This window comes from Onychostoma macrolepis, chromosome 11 (assembly GCF_012432095.1).
Source record: "Onychostoma macrolepis isolate SWU-2019 chromosome 11, ASM1243209v1, whole genome shotgun sequence".
Lineage (NCBI taxonomy): Eukaryota > Metazoa > Chordata > Actinopteri > Cypriniformes > Cyprinidae > Onychostoma > Onychostoma macrolepis.
Window position 1 is genome coordinate 27,925,590 of NC_081165.1, and position 17,656 is coordinate 27,943,245.

General features: G+C 32.6%; 2 protein-coding genes across 2 annotated transcripts in view; one reads left to right on the forward strand and one right to left on the reverse strand.

The window, feature by feature from the left end:
* LOC131549814 (nidogen-1-like) overlaps nt 1-2,834 on the forward strand; it is a 41,668-nt gene extending 38,834 nt beyond the window's left edge. The window contains exons 19-20 of the mRNA XM_058792314.1: nt 351-463; nt 541-2,834. Of these exons, the coding sequence (XP_058648297.1) occupies nt 351-463; nt 541-668 (241 nt within the window). The 3' untranslated portion in view covers nt 669-2,834. The remainder of the gene's footprint in view (nt 1-350; nt 464-540) is intronic.
* Nucleotides 2,835-4,950: 2,116 nt separating this feature from the next.
* tbce (tubulin folding cofactor E) lies at nt 4,951-17,552 on the reverse strand. Its single transcript, XM_058791458.1, has 17 exons — nt 17,446-17,552; nt 15,798-15,935; nt 15,228-15,312; nt 14,973-15,149; nt 13,829-13,914; nt 13,504-13,603; nt 13,313-13,415; nt 11,967-12,043; nt 11,792-11,884; nt 11,644-11,708; nt 11,488-11,552; nt 9,177-9,329; nt 8,755-8,908; nt 7,595-7,663; nt 7,449-7,508; nt 7,283-7,374; nt 4,951-6,166 (listed from the first exon to the last, which is right to left on the reverse strand). Exons 2-17 carry the CDS (start codon nt 15,898-15,900, stop codon nt 6,071-6,073), a joined length of 1,578 nt encoding a protein of 525 aa, XP_058647441.1. The 5' UTR covers nt 15,901-15,935; nt 17,446-17,552; the 3' UTR covers nt 4,951-6,070.
* Nucleotides 17,553-17,656: the final 104 nt, after the last annotated feature.

The following is a 17,656-nucleotide window of genomic DNA, read 5'->3' on the forward strand; positions in this document are numbered from 1 at the left end:
TTATAGTTTTTATTTTAAAAAGATTTGTTTGTTTTCATTTTATGAAACTAAAGTTAGTTGTTAGTTAGTTGGCTAGTGTATTATTTTAATAGTTTTTATTTTAATTTAACCATTTTTATAATTTAATTTTTAGTGTCTAATTTTTATTGTTTTTATTTTTAAAAGATTTTTTTCATTTTACATTTTTTATGAGTCAGTTGTTATTTAGTTAGTTGATTGTTTTTATTTTTGATTTATTTATTTTAATTGAACATTCTTTACTTAATTTTTAGTAAGCATCTTATTTGTATTTTTTTTTTTTTTTTTTAAAGTTTATTTTACAATTATTTATTTATTTGATTTGTCACTAGGGAAGCAGTGGTTGCTATGGACCGTCATGATGGGATGGAGGTGGAGGAGTTTCTTCCTCAGAGACGTTCTCGTACATACGGCATCACTGTGACTTACCCACAATGCCCTGCAGGTCTGAGCTCAGGCTATTCTCATCATAAACGACTGTAATATCTGAATTCGTTTTAATCACATGACTGTGGTCCGCAGGCATGAACTACTGCTCTCGTGATAACGGCGGCTGCTCACATCTCTGTCTGCCGCGGCCGGGTGGATTCACCTGCCGCTGTCCCGATGCCAGAGACGGCTCGTGTGTCGAGCAGGACGAGAATTTCTGAGCTTACGTGACACTGAGACACTGAGGACTGAAGAGGGAAGGATTTGAGTTCCTCATTACTGATCCGTCCACTCAGATCAAGATAATCAATACAGTAGGGATGCACCTGATAAATTCATATCGCATCTGCCAATATCAGTGTTCTTCGTCATTGTGTCCGTCTGATGAGACTGATAATATACACAGACAATATCAGGGATTCACTTTTTTCAAAGTCTTCCAACAGTAATGAACAGTTCAGTACGGAAGCTTGTTTCCACCACGGAATAAAAAAATAAGAAAGGTAATTGCGACTTTTCTCGCAGTTCTAAGTTTACATCTAGCAATTCTGACATTTTTTATCGGAGTTCAAAGTTTACTTTTCGCAATTCTGACGTTTTTTATTGAAATTCAATTTATTTTTGCAATTCTGATTTTTTTTTTTTTTTTTTGGAATTCAGAGTTTACGTTTTGCAATTCTGGCTTTTTTTTTATCGGAATTCAGTTTACGTTTCATAGTTTAGTTTTTTTTTAAATTGGAACTCGGAGTTTACTTTTCAAAATTCTGACTTTTCTATCAAAATTCTCAGTTTACCTTTTGCAATTTTGACTTTTTTTCCCGGAATTCTCAGTTTACTTTTTCGTAATTCTTATTTTTTTGTATTGAATTCTGTGATTATTTTTCACAATTCTGACTTTATCGTAATTCTGAATTTACTTTTTGCTTTTTTTTTTTTTTGAATTCACAGTTTAACTTTCGCCATTTTGACTTTTTTATTGGAATTCAGAGTTTACTTTTCAAAATTCTGACTTTATCGTAATTCTGAATTTACTTTTTGCAATTTAAATTGTTTTATCGGAATTCACAGTTTAACTTTCGCCATTTTGACTTTTTTATTGGAATTTAGAGTTTACTTTTCACAATTCTGACTTTCCCCCCCCCCTCAGAATTCTGACTTTATATCATGCAATTCTGGTTTTGTTTTGTTTTGTTTCCGCCATGGAATAAAAACTTTAAAATGGTAATTGCGACTTTTTAGCTAAATTGTTACTTTGTTTTGTGAGTTTATATCTTGCATTTGCAAGTTAGAAACTTTCAATTGTGAGTTTACATCTTGAAGTTCTGACTATTTTATCGGAATCCTGAGTTTCCATCTCGCAATTCTTTTTTTCCCACCACAGAATAAAAAATATAAAAAACACAACTGCGACTTTTTATCTCACAATTGCAAATTTATACCTCACCATTCTGAGTTTATAATTTGCAATTCTTTGAAATATTTATATTTCAAAACTGTGAGATAAAAAAAAAATCATAGTAGCCTTTTGTTTTTAATCTACAGTATATGGCAGAAACAAGCTTCCATAATTCTCCATATTTTCTACTGCACATTTATATTTTTTTATGTATTATTTTACTTTTCGCATGAAAAATTCTAGATTGCATCTCTACTGTTAACCTTTTTTAAGGCAGGTAAAATATGAAATATGTATAATATCAGCAGTTATATTGATAATTGTTAATAAAAAACTGTAAGTTGTCTGTATTAGTGTTTAACCGTCATAACATTTTGATTTTTATTTATATAATGTTTATATATATAATAACAAATTGATGAAATGAAACAATATTTAAACACAAATATCCATTTATAAAGCTATTTATCATTTTAAATGTCTGTATTGGTGCATCCCTACTAAAACCACTTGAACACATGAATCTGAGTCCATCTTGACAGTTTAGCTGATAGTTAGATAAATAAATATAATTTTTTTATTGTAGCTGTCCTTCAGCTCTTGGGCTTCTGGGATACATTTATAGGGGAGGGTTGCATTCTGGGATGGATATTATCTGCAATCATTCTGATTTAAGTAAAATATTACTTACTTAATTGTATTTTAATCTGACATCTTTGCCAGACGAAGATTTTCTTTTTGTTTATTGTAAATATCACAACCACATCATCTTTATGGGCTCCGTATTTCCTCTCTGGTGCTCGGGGGCCTGTTTCAGGTCGTTTTATGTGATGTTTACACTCAGTCCATCTGGATGAGAGCCTCATATGGAAAATCACACTCTTTGTTTACACACCGCATGATGGGAAGGCGGGCCACTGTGGAAACAGCTGGACAGAGGAAGGAAGAGAGACTGTGTTTTGTACAGCTGTTCAATTAAAACACATTTTTTAAGAGGTTTGAGTCTGTTGTGTTTTATTCCTCCACTCACATTCTTCAGATCAGACATGAGAAATTAGCCCTTTAATTTATAATAATGCAACTTGCAGGTGGATCTGACAGCTATATTTATTTTTGGCAAGTTTCTGTGTATTTCAGACACTTTAACAAACAGGTTGGATGATCTGTATTTCCTGCTGTAGCTTTTCAGACACCAGCAGATGTTTGACTTCAAACGGAGCTCAAAATGACTCGGTCTCGTCCAACACACATGGGACTATACGAGTCTACATAAGACATTTGGAAACAATTCATACGGTACAATAATAAATCAAGTATGTAAAAGACTGATTTATAAATGTATTTTTATTTTTAGTGCTTCAAGCTACAATATGTAGCTTTAGTCCCTCGAGCGGCTGAAGCATGAAACTACAGTAACCCGCGGAGGAAGATTGTTTTGGTCGTCACGTGAGTTGTGCTTCGGCTCCGCGATTCTGCGCGGATGAATCTGATTGCGGCGCCGTGCCGCTGTGATCGTGATTACAGATAATCGTTTATCAGCACGAACGACATCGAAATGAAACGAAAGAAAGACGGATGTCCAAAAAATATGTCTTATGAGCTTATGCCGCTGATGTTTTGACTTCCTAAAAAATGTTTTTTTTTAAATAACGTTAGGCAACGCTAGACAAGTTAGACATAACGATCGGATAACGGTACAAACTATAAGTTGATAAGGCCATTTGTAGGTAAATAGTAATAATGGCGAAGTGAAGCATTCTGAACCACCAAAGCTTTCAACACAATTATATTGGAAAAAGGTTCATTACTCGAAGCTTCTCAAAACGGTTTATTCTGTGTCCATCTAGTGGTCATAAAAATAACTTATGTTCCATTACAGCCGCTGGTTTCACATCTGGTTCTACAACTGATTCTTTGTTTTATTATATTTTATATATGGTCATTGTCAGTCATTCATTTTTGTCGGGGTACTGGCACTAAAATAAGTAAAATAAATAAAACATAAATTCATAAATTAAATCTATAATTTGTTAACTCTGCCTCAGTCCTTTGACTGTTATTTCATGGCCAAAGTTCATTTTTGAGCTAATTTCAATTAAAAACAAAAATAAAAAAAGCAATGCTAACATATTAAAATGTAACAATGTAAAGGAAACAATGCAATACTGAGGTTCGCTTTGTTTGAACCAGATACTGAAGCAGTCACGTGGTTTTCAGGCGAATGAAGTTTCGGACGTCATAGATCACGTGCTTTTCCCGAAATGAATACAGTGCTTCAATGTGAAATGTGTTGTTTTTTTTTTTTTATACAAGCTTCGGAGCTTCAGTGTTGAACTTAACATCACTAGCAAATAGACCAAAACTGTTTATTGGCATCATTACCAACATAAACATTTATTTGTGAACCACACTGTAAAAAAAAAAAAAAAAAAGTTGAGCCAACTTAAAATTGTAAGGCAACCAGCTTCAGCAGATTTTTGAGTTTTCTCAACTTATTTTTGTAGGAGATTTTTGAATTGTCTCAACTTTTTGTTGTATAAACTTAAAACAACAAGTTGAGAAAACTTAAAAATCTGCTGAAGCTGGTTGCCTTAAAATTTTAAGTTGGCTCAACTTTTTTTTTTTTACATATTAACTAACTGCATGATTTTTACTGTACACTTCTGAACATTAACTTGACCACTGATAAGCTACTAAATATAATGTAGAAACTTTAATTTTCTGTAAAGCTGCTTTGCAACGATTTGTATCGTGAAAAGCGCTAAATAAACTTGAACTGAAAACTGTAACTTTACTACGGAAGCCCGATCTGAATAAAAAGATTCATGAACCCGCTCCGAAGTCCCGATCTGAATCAAACGATTCACCATCCGCGATTCGAAATGCTTAACTTATTTTCCTCCACGGATTAAAAAAGGTAATTGCGATTTTTTTTTCTCGGAAATCCTAGTTTACATTTTAAAGATTTTGCGACTTTTTTTTTCTCGTAACTGCAAATCTGTCTCACAATTCCGACAAACCAGCAGTTCTGTTGTGTTCATGCTTCTCCCATTTGCTCTTTTTACACTGACAATACACAACAATAATTTTTACAAATATTTATTACAATACAGGCTACTGATAAATTTAACATTCACAATGAAGTGACCGGATGCTTTCAACTGATTCCTATTGAACTATCAGCAACTGAACTGCAGCTCAAACTATTTCAAATATAGTGAATTAAGCTACAAACTCAAATTGAGTGAGTCATTTACGCTGGAACCGCTCCGATTGATTCAAATTCAAACTCGTGACTTTGATCGTTGATTTCAAGCGATTCACTAGCAATAATTAGTTCAAAAGAGCCATTTATTTTCGAATTTCGACATCACTTGTAATGATTTTAAAAAGCACGTCTAGTGATGGGTGAAACTTTTTTTTTTTTTTTTGTGCAAGGAAAAACTAAGTATAAAGTTTTAATAAAACTATTTAATAAAATATAAAGTTTAAATCCATCTGGACAGCTCTAAAATAAGTAATTAACATAGGCTTACAACAGTGATTTAACAAAACACGGTTTGGTAAATGAGTACTTTTATATAAATGATTCAGACCCCACAGATTTGCAAACATAATTACTATGTTTAATATGTAGTTAAATTTCATGAATCATGTCAAGAAAATCCTGGTCATTTTACCAAAAATCAAAATAATAAAAAAAAAAAATTGCAATGCCTACTATTATTATTTTTAACATTTTTTAAATGACAATTAAGCACATTTAAGCAATTTTCAGTTGCCTCCTGTAACATGGAAATGAACAGTTTCACAAGTGTACTTTATAATTTAAACGTCACATGAAAGTACAGTTTTGCCGTACGCTGTACTGAATTTTATTTTATTTTGAATGTGAAAAACAAACATTGTTACTGGGGTGAAATGTGACCTGTACATTTCTTTATGAGATTCACATGATCTTATAAAGTGTCTTTCTGGAATATTTGCTCCAGGTACGTGTGGTGCAGCGAAATGAAGCGCCATCTGGTGGTGAGAGACTGTAATGATTCGCACAGACACTGAAGGATCCAAACGAAATACTAAAATAAATAGTTCATGCTTTTTGGCAATGCTTTGTTTTCTGAAGGAATAATTTCAGTGGTCAGTGCAGAAGCTGATGGACTCGCTCTGATCCGAGTGACGGTCAGTCAGTAAGGCTCAAATGTCCCACAATTCCCTGCGGTTTCATCAGGACCAGCGCACCAGAATTCTGTCGCCTTCTTCCACCGAGTAAAACTCCAGCGGCTTCAGATCGTTATCGATCTCAATCTCTCTGCCGGCCATCTATAGGATGGGATATCACATAACTTATTTTATTTCAGCTTCATTAGTGCTTCTTCTTCAAGTACTAAAAAAAAAAAAAAAAAAAAAAAAAACTAAACTAAAACTAGTACGTAAAAATTAATAAAAACTATACATACATATTAAAAAACAAAACAAAAATGACAAAAACATATAATTACTAAAACTACCTAAATTAACAACCAAAACTAAAACCATAAAAAAAAAAATTGTTAATTGACATAATATAAACGTTAACCGAAATAAAATTAGATATACAAAAACAAAAACTAAATTTGTATGTCAGCTACTTTCATTTCTTATTTTCGTTTATTTTAATTTGAAGTACTAAAAGTAAACTAAAACTAATGAATAAAATAAATTAAAAAACTATATAACAAACTGTATGTAAAACAAAAACTATTAAAAATGGCAAAACAACAAAAGTATTAAAATTAACTCAAATTAAAGTGAAAACAGAAAATATAATGATAAAACCTAATGTAAAATATTAACAAAAACTAATAGTATCTCAAATATATTAGGCAATGCAAGTACAAAACAAAACAAAACAAAAAACTGATAAAAATGACAAAAACACATAAAATTACTAAAACTAACTAAAATTAACAACCTAAACAAAAAAAATATTTTTTGTTACTTGACATGAGATAAACGTTAACTCAAATAAAATTAGATATACAAAAACAAACAAAACTTATTTTATGTCAGCTACTTTCATTTCTCATTTTCGTTTAGTTTATTTTGAAGTATACAAATAACTAAAAGTAAGTAAAATAAAACTAATGAATAAAATAAATGAATAAAAACTATATAGACATGTAAAAAAAACGAATAAAATTACAAAACACAACAAAAGTATTAAAATTAACTAAAATTAAAATGAAAACAGAAAATATAACGATAAAACCTAATTTAAAATATTAACAAAACTAATAGTATCTCAAATATATTAAGCAATGCAAGTTAATCTAAAAAAGGTTTGTAACTAATAAAAAATACAATAATTGTAGGAGGTAAAAATTAACGAAAAGAATAGTTTTTGTGTGCTGTAATTGAAAGCTGAAGTCCTGCTCTGTGATTATGGGTGTGTTTTACCTGCGAGCAGGTGTAGGACAGCTTTAACTCCACTCCTGGTAATTTGAGCAGCCGATGTAAAAGCCCCTTCACCTTCTGAACAATCATCGAGCCTGAAAACAGCAGAAAAACACCTCAAACATCCGTCACGCGTGGCGCTGTCAGCGTTTCTAAAGCGCGCGTTTACCTGGCAGCTTCTTCTCTATGGGCTTCCTCTCCGAATCCTCCGGACAAACGAACGTTACGGCTGAAATGAAAGCAGAGACGTTGAGAGACATTCATATGGTGAGGGTTTTAATGGTCTGTATTGATGAAATGATGGAAGATTCATACTTAATAATTGATTTTTTAGAGCAAATGGTATCTGTTCTTTCAGCTCGCCCTCCTCTGGAGCGCCGTACTCTGAACAAACAAAAACCGTCAAGAGTGTTTTAACCAGATACAACAGAAATCCATGACCAGCCAATAGAGACAGAGCACATTTAGGCCACGCCCACACCGGCAGGGGGGCGGGACAATCCAACGCTCTCCATTGACTTTTTTATGTAGACAAAACTACATTTTTATAAGCTTTTATAAGCAAAAACAAGCATTTAAGGACAAAAATGGTTGAAGATGTCAGGGTATTTCACGTTGGGCCATTCAGTTGGATCATTTCTCAAACAAAAGGAAGGTAGCTGACATAGACCAATACAATTTAGTTTCTCAATATATCTCCTCCTCTCAGATTCACAACGGGTGGTGAAATAATCCTTTGATTTGGTTAAAAATAATGTATGTTTGCTGACGCAGATTACGATTCCCTCCAGTGGGCGTAGTTCTCAGAGTAATATGTGACCCTGGACCACAAAACCAGTCTTAAGTGTCAATTTTTCGAAATTGAGATGTATACATCATCTGAAAGCTGAATAAATAATCTTTCCATTGATGTATGGTTTGTTAGGATAGGATAATATTTGTCTGAGATACAACTATTTGAAAATCTGGAATCTGAGGGTGCAAAAGAATCTAAATATTGAGAAAATCACCTTTAAAGTTGTTCAAATGAAGTTCTTAGCAATGCATATTACTAATCAAAAATTAAGTTTTTCTACATTTACGGTAAGAAATTCACTAAATATCTTCATGGAACATGATCTTTACTTAATATACTAATGATTTTTGGCATAAAATAAAAATCTATAATTTTGACCCAAACAATGTATTTTGGCTACAAATATACCCCAGCGACTGAAGACTGGTTTTGTGCTCCAGGGTCACATATAACACGATGAGCTCTACTTTTGTGTCCTTAAACGCTTATGTTTTGGGTCGACAGCTTATAAAAACGTAGTTCTGGGTTTTTTAAGCTTGTTTAAAAAACAAATTTAGATTATGATGTGTGTCGCTCTGTCTCTATAAGATCATATCAGAGATATTTAATATGCAAATGAGCAGAACCAATGAGATTCCTCTGTGGGCGGAGCTTCCAGCTCGGTTTGAGCCAGACTCACTCTGGATGAGCGCGAGGAATCGCGGGTGTTCGCTCGTGAACTCTGTGTTCGGGACGTTCTTCTCCGGCTCGCGGTGACCTCCAGCCTTCAGCCACGCCAATCCAAACATCTTACAGTAATCCAGCTCCGCACCCTTCCTCTCATCCGACAAAACCTGACAACACCGGATAAAGCTACTGTAGCACATTTGATATGCAAGGCCTCCAAACAATCAAACTTTGCAGTCACACTCAATCTCCTCATGTCTTCTGATTCATTTTCTAGAAAAATCAGTGCGTCTCAAATCTGATCATCAGGATCTTTTGAGGAGCGTTTGTTTGTATTCTCACTATATCAGACTATATGAGCCATATCCACCTTATAAATGACTTTTCTGGAGGATAAAGTCAAGTCTTGCCCATAAATGCGTGTCTGAGGGTCACCTGTCTCATGTCGAGCAGCTCCAGCCGGCTCAGTCGGGCGATGATGATCTGTCTCGCGGTCTCCAGGTTCTTCTCTCTCTGCTGCAGCGGGTTTCTCCGACAGGACAGATGAAGCAGAGACGGCAGCTTCTCCAGCTCGTTCACCACACGCCACTGCAGAGACATTTCAGCTTATTATAACTACAACTAAAACCATTACAAAACTCAAAACTAGTGCTGTCAAACGATTAATCGCGATTAATCGCATCCAAAATAAAAGTTTTTGTTTGCATGTGTGTGTACTGTGTATATTTAGTATGTGTATATATAAATACACACACATACAGCATATATTTTGAAAATATTTACATGTATATATTTATATTCATATAATTTATATCATATATAAATATATTTAATGTATAACTGTAACATTTTTCTTAAATATATACATGCATGTGTGTGTGTTTATATAGACATAATAAATATACATAATACACACATTATGTAAACAAAAACTTTTATTGTGGATGCGATTAATCACGATTAATCGCTTGACAGCACTACTCAAAATAAACCAAACATTAACTGAAATTGAAAAAATTATGCATTTAGCAAACGCAAGTTGCTTTAGATAAAAACATCTGCGAAATGCGTAAATGTAAAATATATATATATATATATATATATATATATATATATATATATATATATATATATATATATATTTAAGAAAAAGCTTAAACTTAGTTTAGGTCAACAAAGTCGCAAGGCAACATTTCTAATTTTTTTAGTTTAAATTTAAGTTCTAAAATAAAATAAAAATAAAATAAAATATTAATATTAATAATAAAAATATTAATAATAAAAATGACAAAAACACACAACAAATACTAAAACTTTAACTAAAATTAAAATGAAAATAAAAACTAATTCAAAATATTAATAAAACATTCGGTTCAAAACCCCAAAAGGGGTTTTCAAGCATCAAAACAATAAAAGTTTAATACAGCTTCAAAAGTCATTAGGATATTAAGTAAAGATCATGTTCCATGAAGATATTTTGTAAATTTCTTACCGTAAATATATCAAAACTTAATTTTTGGTTAGTAATATGCATTGCTAAAAACTTCATTTGAACAACTTTAAAGGCGATTTTCTCAATATTTAGATTTTTTTGCACCCTCAGATTTTCAAATAGTTGCATCTCAGCCAAATATTGTCCGATCCTAACAAACCATACATCAATGGAGAGATTATTCAGCTTTCAGATGATGTAGAAATCTCAATTTCGAAAAATTGACACTTAAGACTGGTTTTGTCGTCCAGGGTCACATATGGTAAAGGGACGTAACATTTCTGTCACACGCTTGAGGTATTCAGCCAATCACAAAGCACTGGATAGCTGGCCAATCAGAACACACTACGCATTTCAGAACGATGATCTTTGTAAAAAAACAACGTGTTTCAGAAAGAAGAGCAACAATAATGCACAGTATATGGAAAATAATGTGTTTTTTGAACCTTAAAGGGATAGTTCACCCAAAAATGAAAATTCTGTCATTAATTACTCACCCTCGTGTCGTTCCAAACCCGTAAAACCTTCGTTCATCTTCGGAACACAAATTAAATATTTCTGATGAACTCCGAGAGCCCTTTGATCCTCCATAGACAGCAATGATATCACCACGATCAACATCGTTAAAATAATCCATGTGACATCAGAGGTTAGAAAACAAACATAATTTATTCAACAATTCTTCTCCCTGAGTTACAGTCTTCCGCTATTTTGGAGAGTATCCACTGAACGTAAACAGCGCTGATTTACATCGTTTACGATCTGGGAATGAATTGTTGAATAAATTATGTTATTATTGTTTTCACCCATTTTTGGGTGAACTATCCCTTTAAACCGTGTAAACACATTGCATTACACCAAATAATGTACTTTTTAGCGACGTCATATGACCCCTTTAAGCATCACGGTGCAGCTCTAAAATTCTAATTAATTGTCATTTCAGTTATTTCAATCAATTGTCAATCACTAGATTTGACCCATTTGCCAGCATGAAGGTTTAATCATTTAAAATATAATCAAATTTAGTATGTTTACCATTTCTTTGAAACGTTTTAATAAGTACAGCAGTTTACGCTGAATGATGATGGAACATTATTTCACCCATATTTTGTCATTCTATTTTCACAAAAGTTACTTGGAACATTAAAGTAAACCCTTGCTGTGTATATAAAATCACTTTTGTCAATTTAATGTGATGCAGACACTAAAATGAGACGTCTTTGATCCATTCACATGATGTTCTTCTATATCTACCTCTGAAATGTTGTTGTCGTCTAGTAAAAGTGTCTTCAGCGCAGGAAACAAAGCCGTCTTGTTACCTTCACAGCATGAAAATATTGTTTTTATTTGTATTTGTTTTATGCATGTACAGTACACACACACATTATAAATATAAATATACAGCGTTACCTGGTGAAGCATCACTGAACTGAATGACGGATAAACCGGTGCTGGACAGATTCAGCTTCTCCAAACTGAAGATTCAAACATTACTTCACAGTTATGATGTTGTTATGATACAATATTTTTTGCATCTTCATTATTTTGTCATTCTTACCAGGGTAAATGTGAGATTTCCAGCACCGTCTCCTGGACTATGTGGTTATTGGATAAATCCAGCACTTTTAAAGTCTGTAGCACACGTTCTGGTCTGGATAAACGAAAGCATGATTGGTTCCTGTGACACGAGGAATATTTCTGCTCCGCGACGTGAATGTGATTCGGTGCTGTACCTCTGTAATTCTGTGATGTCGTTGTCAGCGAGATAAAGTTCCTCTAACTTCTGCCACATGGGGGCGCAGTGGAGAACCTGCCAAACACAGACGGGTCAGAGGTCAGAGCCAAAGACACACACACACACACACACACACACACAAAACACATCAAAGGTTTGGAATAATTCAAATTTATTAATGTTCTCTTCAAGGCTGCATTTATTTGATCACAAATATGGCAAAACAATATTATAGTGAAATATTATTACAATTGTATTAGTTAATTATCATTGTTTTTAATGTATTTTTACATTAATATTATGAAATATTATAATAATTTTATTAATATTATTAAGTTTTAAATATCTCACAATGCTACTGTTTTTGCTGCATTCTTACAGTAATATTGTAATTATTAATATTATTATCATTATCTGTTTTAAATATTTTACAGTATTGCTTTTTTTAACTTTATTCTTACAGTAATATTGTAAAATATTACAGTTTAATTAGTTAATGAATTATTATTAATTTAATTATAATTTTAAATATTTCACTATATTATTGTTTTTAATGTATTTTTACAGTGATATTGTGAAACATTATTAAAATGTATTTAATTTATGAATTATTAATTAAAACATTTCACAATATTACTATTTTACTATATTTTTACAGTAATACTGTGAAATATAATTACACTTAAGTAATTAGTGAATTATTAATTTAATTATTTTATTTAACCATATTTTATTTATTTAATTATTATTTATTCATTTATTAATACAATTTTATTAATTTATCATAATAATTAATTGCTATTATTATTTATTATTTATGTTAATTTAGTAATAATAATTACATAATCATTATGTATTACTTTATTTATAATAAGCATTTCACAATATTACTGTGAAAATACAGTAAAAATGTTGTGAAATATTACAATAAAATTTGTTTCATTATTTTGAAGTATTTCACAATATTGCTGTTTTGCTGTATTTGTACAATTTGTAATGTTGTAAAATATTATTACAATTTATTTATTGAAATATTATAAATGTAAATATTTCACAATATTACTGTTTTAGTGTATTCTTGATTAAATAAATGCAACCTTGGTGAGCAGAAGAACATTAATAAAATAAAATAAAATAAATAAATATATATATATATATATATATATATATATATATATATATATATATATATATATATATATATATATACTGTATGTATGTTATTCCAAACGTTTGACCAGTAGTGTGTGTGTGTGTGTAAGTATGCACTGTTAAGTATGATATAATTCAGTACACCAGAGAATAAGCCCAAACCAAAACAACATCTGAATGCATATATCTGACCTGAGTCCAGGTGAGTGCGCAGCTGTTGAGTGACAGCACCCTCAGACGAGAGAAGGCGGGGCTTAAACGGCTCGGCTCACTGGAGATACTCAACCTGTTGTGACTACACAGAGATTTTGAAACAGGCTCAAACCCCATAAGCGGACCTCAGAGGGGACTAAGATGATGTCAGGTGCGATAGACGGCCTCACCTGAGCTGCAGCTCCTGCAGAGACTCCAGCTGCTCGGTGATCGCCGCCAGCACCTCCCACGAGCTCAGCAGGTTTCCAGAAAGATCCAGAGACTGAGCCACTGAGAGACGCTGTTAAAGAAGCTTCACGCTAGGGATGGATGATATGGGCTTAAAAATATATCGCAATAATTTCTGGTATTTATTGCAATAATGATATCAGTGACGATAATTCAGGGAATCTTATGCATCCACTAAGAGACAAAAAAATCTTGTTTCTTTAGAGAAAAGTATTCTCTAAGTATGTTCCTGTCTGAGAACATCATTGATGTGTTTTTGAAGGATACATGGTGTGGTGTTTCTGATCTCATTCTCCGGGCCTGGACCAGACACCTCGCATCTCCTCAGACCGATTTCTGTCAGGTTCTCCAGCCTGCGAGAGCACAAAGAACATCATACATTTTAGCTTCTGAAAAAACCTCCCTAATAATAGAACTAGATGTGCATTAAGACGAGGCACCGCAGGAAAAAACTATTTTGAGTTTTTGCTTCCATTATATATCTTATATGTCAGACTAGTGGAAAGAAAACATCCAAAATACACATTTACAAAAGTTTGGGATCAGTAGGATTTTTCATGTAAAGATTTGAAAGAAGTTTAAAGGCTGCATTTAATTTAATCTAAAATACAGAAAAAAAAACAGTAATGGTGTGAAATATTATTGGAATTTAAAATAATGGGTTTCTATTTTAATATATTTTAAAATTAAATTTATTTCCGTGTTGGAAAGCTGAATTTTCATCATCATTATACATTATCAGTGTCACATGATCCTTCAGAAATCATTCTATGCTGATTTATTATCTATGCTGGAAACTTAATATTTTTTATAACCTGTGATTCTTAAAAAGAACAGCATTTATTCAAAATAGAAATCTTTTGTAACAATACTGTTCAAAAGTTTGGGGTCAGTAATTTTCTTTCTTTTTTTAAAAGAAATGCATACTTTGATTCAGCAAGGATGTGTTAAATTGATACAAAGTGACAGTAAAGACTTATATTGCTACAAAAGATTTCTATTTTGAATAAATGCTGTTCTTTTTAACGTTTTAGTCATCAAAAAAAAAAAATTATCACAGGTTCTATCAATATAACTTTCCAACATTGAGAATAAATCAGCATATTAGAATGATTTCTGAAGATCATGTGACTCTGAAGCCTGGAGTAATGATGCTGAAAATACAGCTTTGATCACAGAAATAAATTACATTTTAAAGTATATTAAAAATACAAACCCGGTATTTTAAATTGCAATAATATTTCACAATATTACTGTTTTTCCTGTATTTTTAATCAAATAAATGCAGCCTTAATGAGCAGAAGAGACTTTTAAAAAAAAACATTAAAAATCCAACTGCTTTGAACAGCAGTGTAAGTGGAATACAGCGCCTTAAATATGAAACACAACAGTTTACAAAATCAAACCTCACCTCTGTTTCTGCTTGACGTCCTCAAATCCGACCATCATCACGGTTTTGCTGGAGATCGTCAGCTCTTCTCCGATAACCTCTTGTAGTTTCACCTCGTAGCGCTGCTTTAGAGCCGTCACGTAATCCACACCGAAACTGGCCTTCTTGGGCCGAACGAACGAGCCGCCCGTCGGGTGTCTGATGGAGAACACACACAAGCTTTATTAATCATTTATTTATATCATTGATTGTAATTGTTTGGTCGCTGATGAGCACCTGCAGGTGAAATATCGCTCTCCTTCATGACTCCCGTCGTGTTTTCCTCTCTCTGGATCGTCCCACTCCACGCCCAACCACACACCTGCAGGAACAGAAGACCAAACCTCATACATTAATATGGACAAAAGTATTGGCACCCCCTTCAAATGAACAGGTTTGACTGCTTTAGTCATTTCCATGAGTACAAATCTTAATGTTGAAGCATATAATGATATTTTAGGGAATTGTGTGCTTCTTAATTTTATATAGCAACAGTTTGGACAGGACCCTTTTCTATTCTAACATGACTGATAGAGTCAGTGTGGAAGAACTTGACTGGTCTGCAGAAAACACCTCTGCTGTGACTTTAAGAGCCAAAAACTCATCACCAAACACCAGTGACTTGAACATATGAGTACAGTCATTAGACACTTCCAAAACTGTTGCAACAGAGATAAAAATACCATTTTTAAATGCATGATTATGGTTCCACCGCAGTTTTGGAAGTGCCCTTTTCTGTTCTAAAGAAGGGGGAGTCCCAATACTTTTGTCTATATAGTGTATAAAGCTGAATGAACGGAGACGGACCTGCGGTGGGAGGAACCGGACCCACGTAACGGACAGTTCCTCTTTCTCCATCACAGCTCACCCGTCTGCCCACAGCATCCTCCGACACCTCCTGAGTCTTCATCAGACGATGATGATGATGATGATCTGTATTAATCACTGAGAAAACATGAGACAAATCAGATCTAAATTCACCTTTTTGTGCATTAGGATCATGAAACCCAAATGCAGCATATATTACTATACAAACACACCTAAAAAGAAGTATTAGAACATCAGAAAACGATTAAATCGTAACAATATATGAAATCACATTATCTGCTCACCAAGCCTGCATTTATTTGATCCAAAATACAGCATAACAGTAAAATTTTGAAATATTTTTACTATTTAAAATAACTGTTTTCTATGTGAATATGTGTTAAACTGTAATTTATTTCTGTGATGCGCAGCTGTATTTTCAGCATCATTACTGCAGTCTTCAGTGTCACATGATCTTCAGAAATCATTCTAATATGCTGTTCAAGAAACATTTATTATTATTATTATCAATATTTAAAACAGTTCAGTACATTTTTTTTTCAGGATTCTTTGATGAATAGAAAGATCTGAAGATCATCATTTATCTGAAATAAAAAGCTTTTGTTACATTATACACGATACCATTTAAAAGCTTGGCGTCAGTATAATCTTTTTTTGGGGAAAGAAATTATAGAAATTAATACTTTTATTTAGCAAGGATGCTTTAAATTGATCAAAAGATGATAAAGACATTTATAATGTTACAAAATAACTTTCTATTCATCAAAGAAACCTGAAAAAATTCTACTCAGCTGTTTTCAACATAATAATAATGTTTGTTGAGCAGCAAATCAGCATATTAGAATGATTTCTGAAGATCATGTGACTCTGAAGACTGCAGTAATGATGCTGAAAATACAGCTGCGCATCACAGAAATAAATTATAGTTTAACAGATATTCACACAGAAAACAGCTGTTTTAAATAGTAAAAATATTTCAAAATTTTACTGTTATGCTGTATTTTGGATCAAATAAATGCAGGCTCGGTGAGCAGATGAGACTTGTTTAAAAAACATTAAAAATCTAACTGTTCAAAAACTTTTGACTGGTTATGTGTATAATATAAAAATGATCACATACACGAACAGGGAGATCACAAATGAAAGAATTACACAGGAAAAGAAAGAAAGAAAAAACACAAGTATACAAAAATACACATATAGAAGAAAAGCGTAATATCAAAATTAAATCACATCTTTAAATAAACTCACAAAACATCAGAAATCTAGCGGTTTTGTTATTGTTTATAAGTCTGAGGGACGAAATAAGAGAAAAGCTGCGAGAAACAAAGAAGAATTTGGCGTTTTTTAATGAAAAATCTGGAATACAATAAACAATAAGTTGGCAACATATTCAAAAGATAAATGATCAGGGTTTTCATAATGCTATATTCACTATAAAGATCAACTAACTTATATATAGAGAGAGAGAGAGACATATGAGTAATGTATGCGATAACAGACATGTTTCTATATACTAAATCATCATTATAAAACATTCCCTATAAGCATAGACAAGAAGAATAATGAGTTACATACGGAATAACTTAAATTATAACAGAATTAAATGTTCCTGCATCATTCCTACCTGCAGAACCGGCAACAGGAAGTGACGTCAAGAGGTCCCGCGCCTAATTCTGCTCCGATGAGAAACAAACCGCGGCCGCAGGAGCGCTGCTAGTATTACGCGAGTTATTACGCGTGTTTTATTAAAACAGGTGATAAAACAATCTGTAAATGCTGTTTTTCTATTTAAACCCGCGTTTTTGATGCGTTTATCGAGGCGAGTCTTCGAGTGA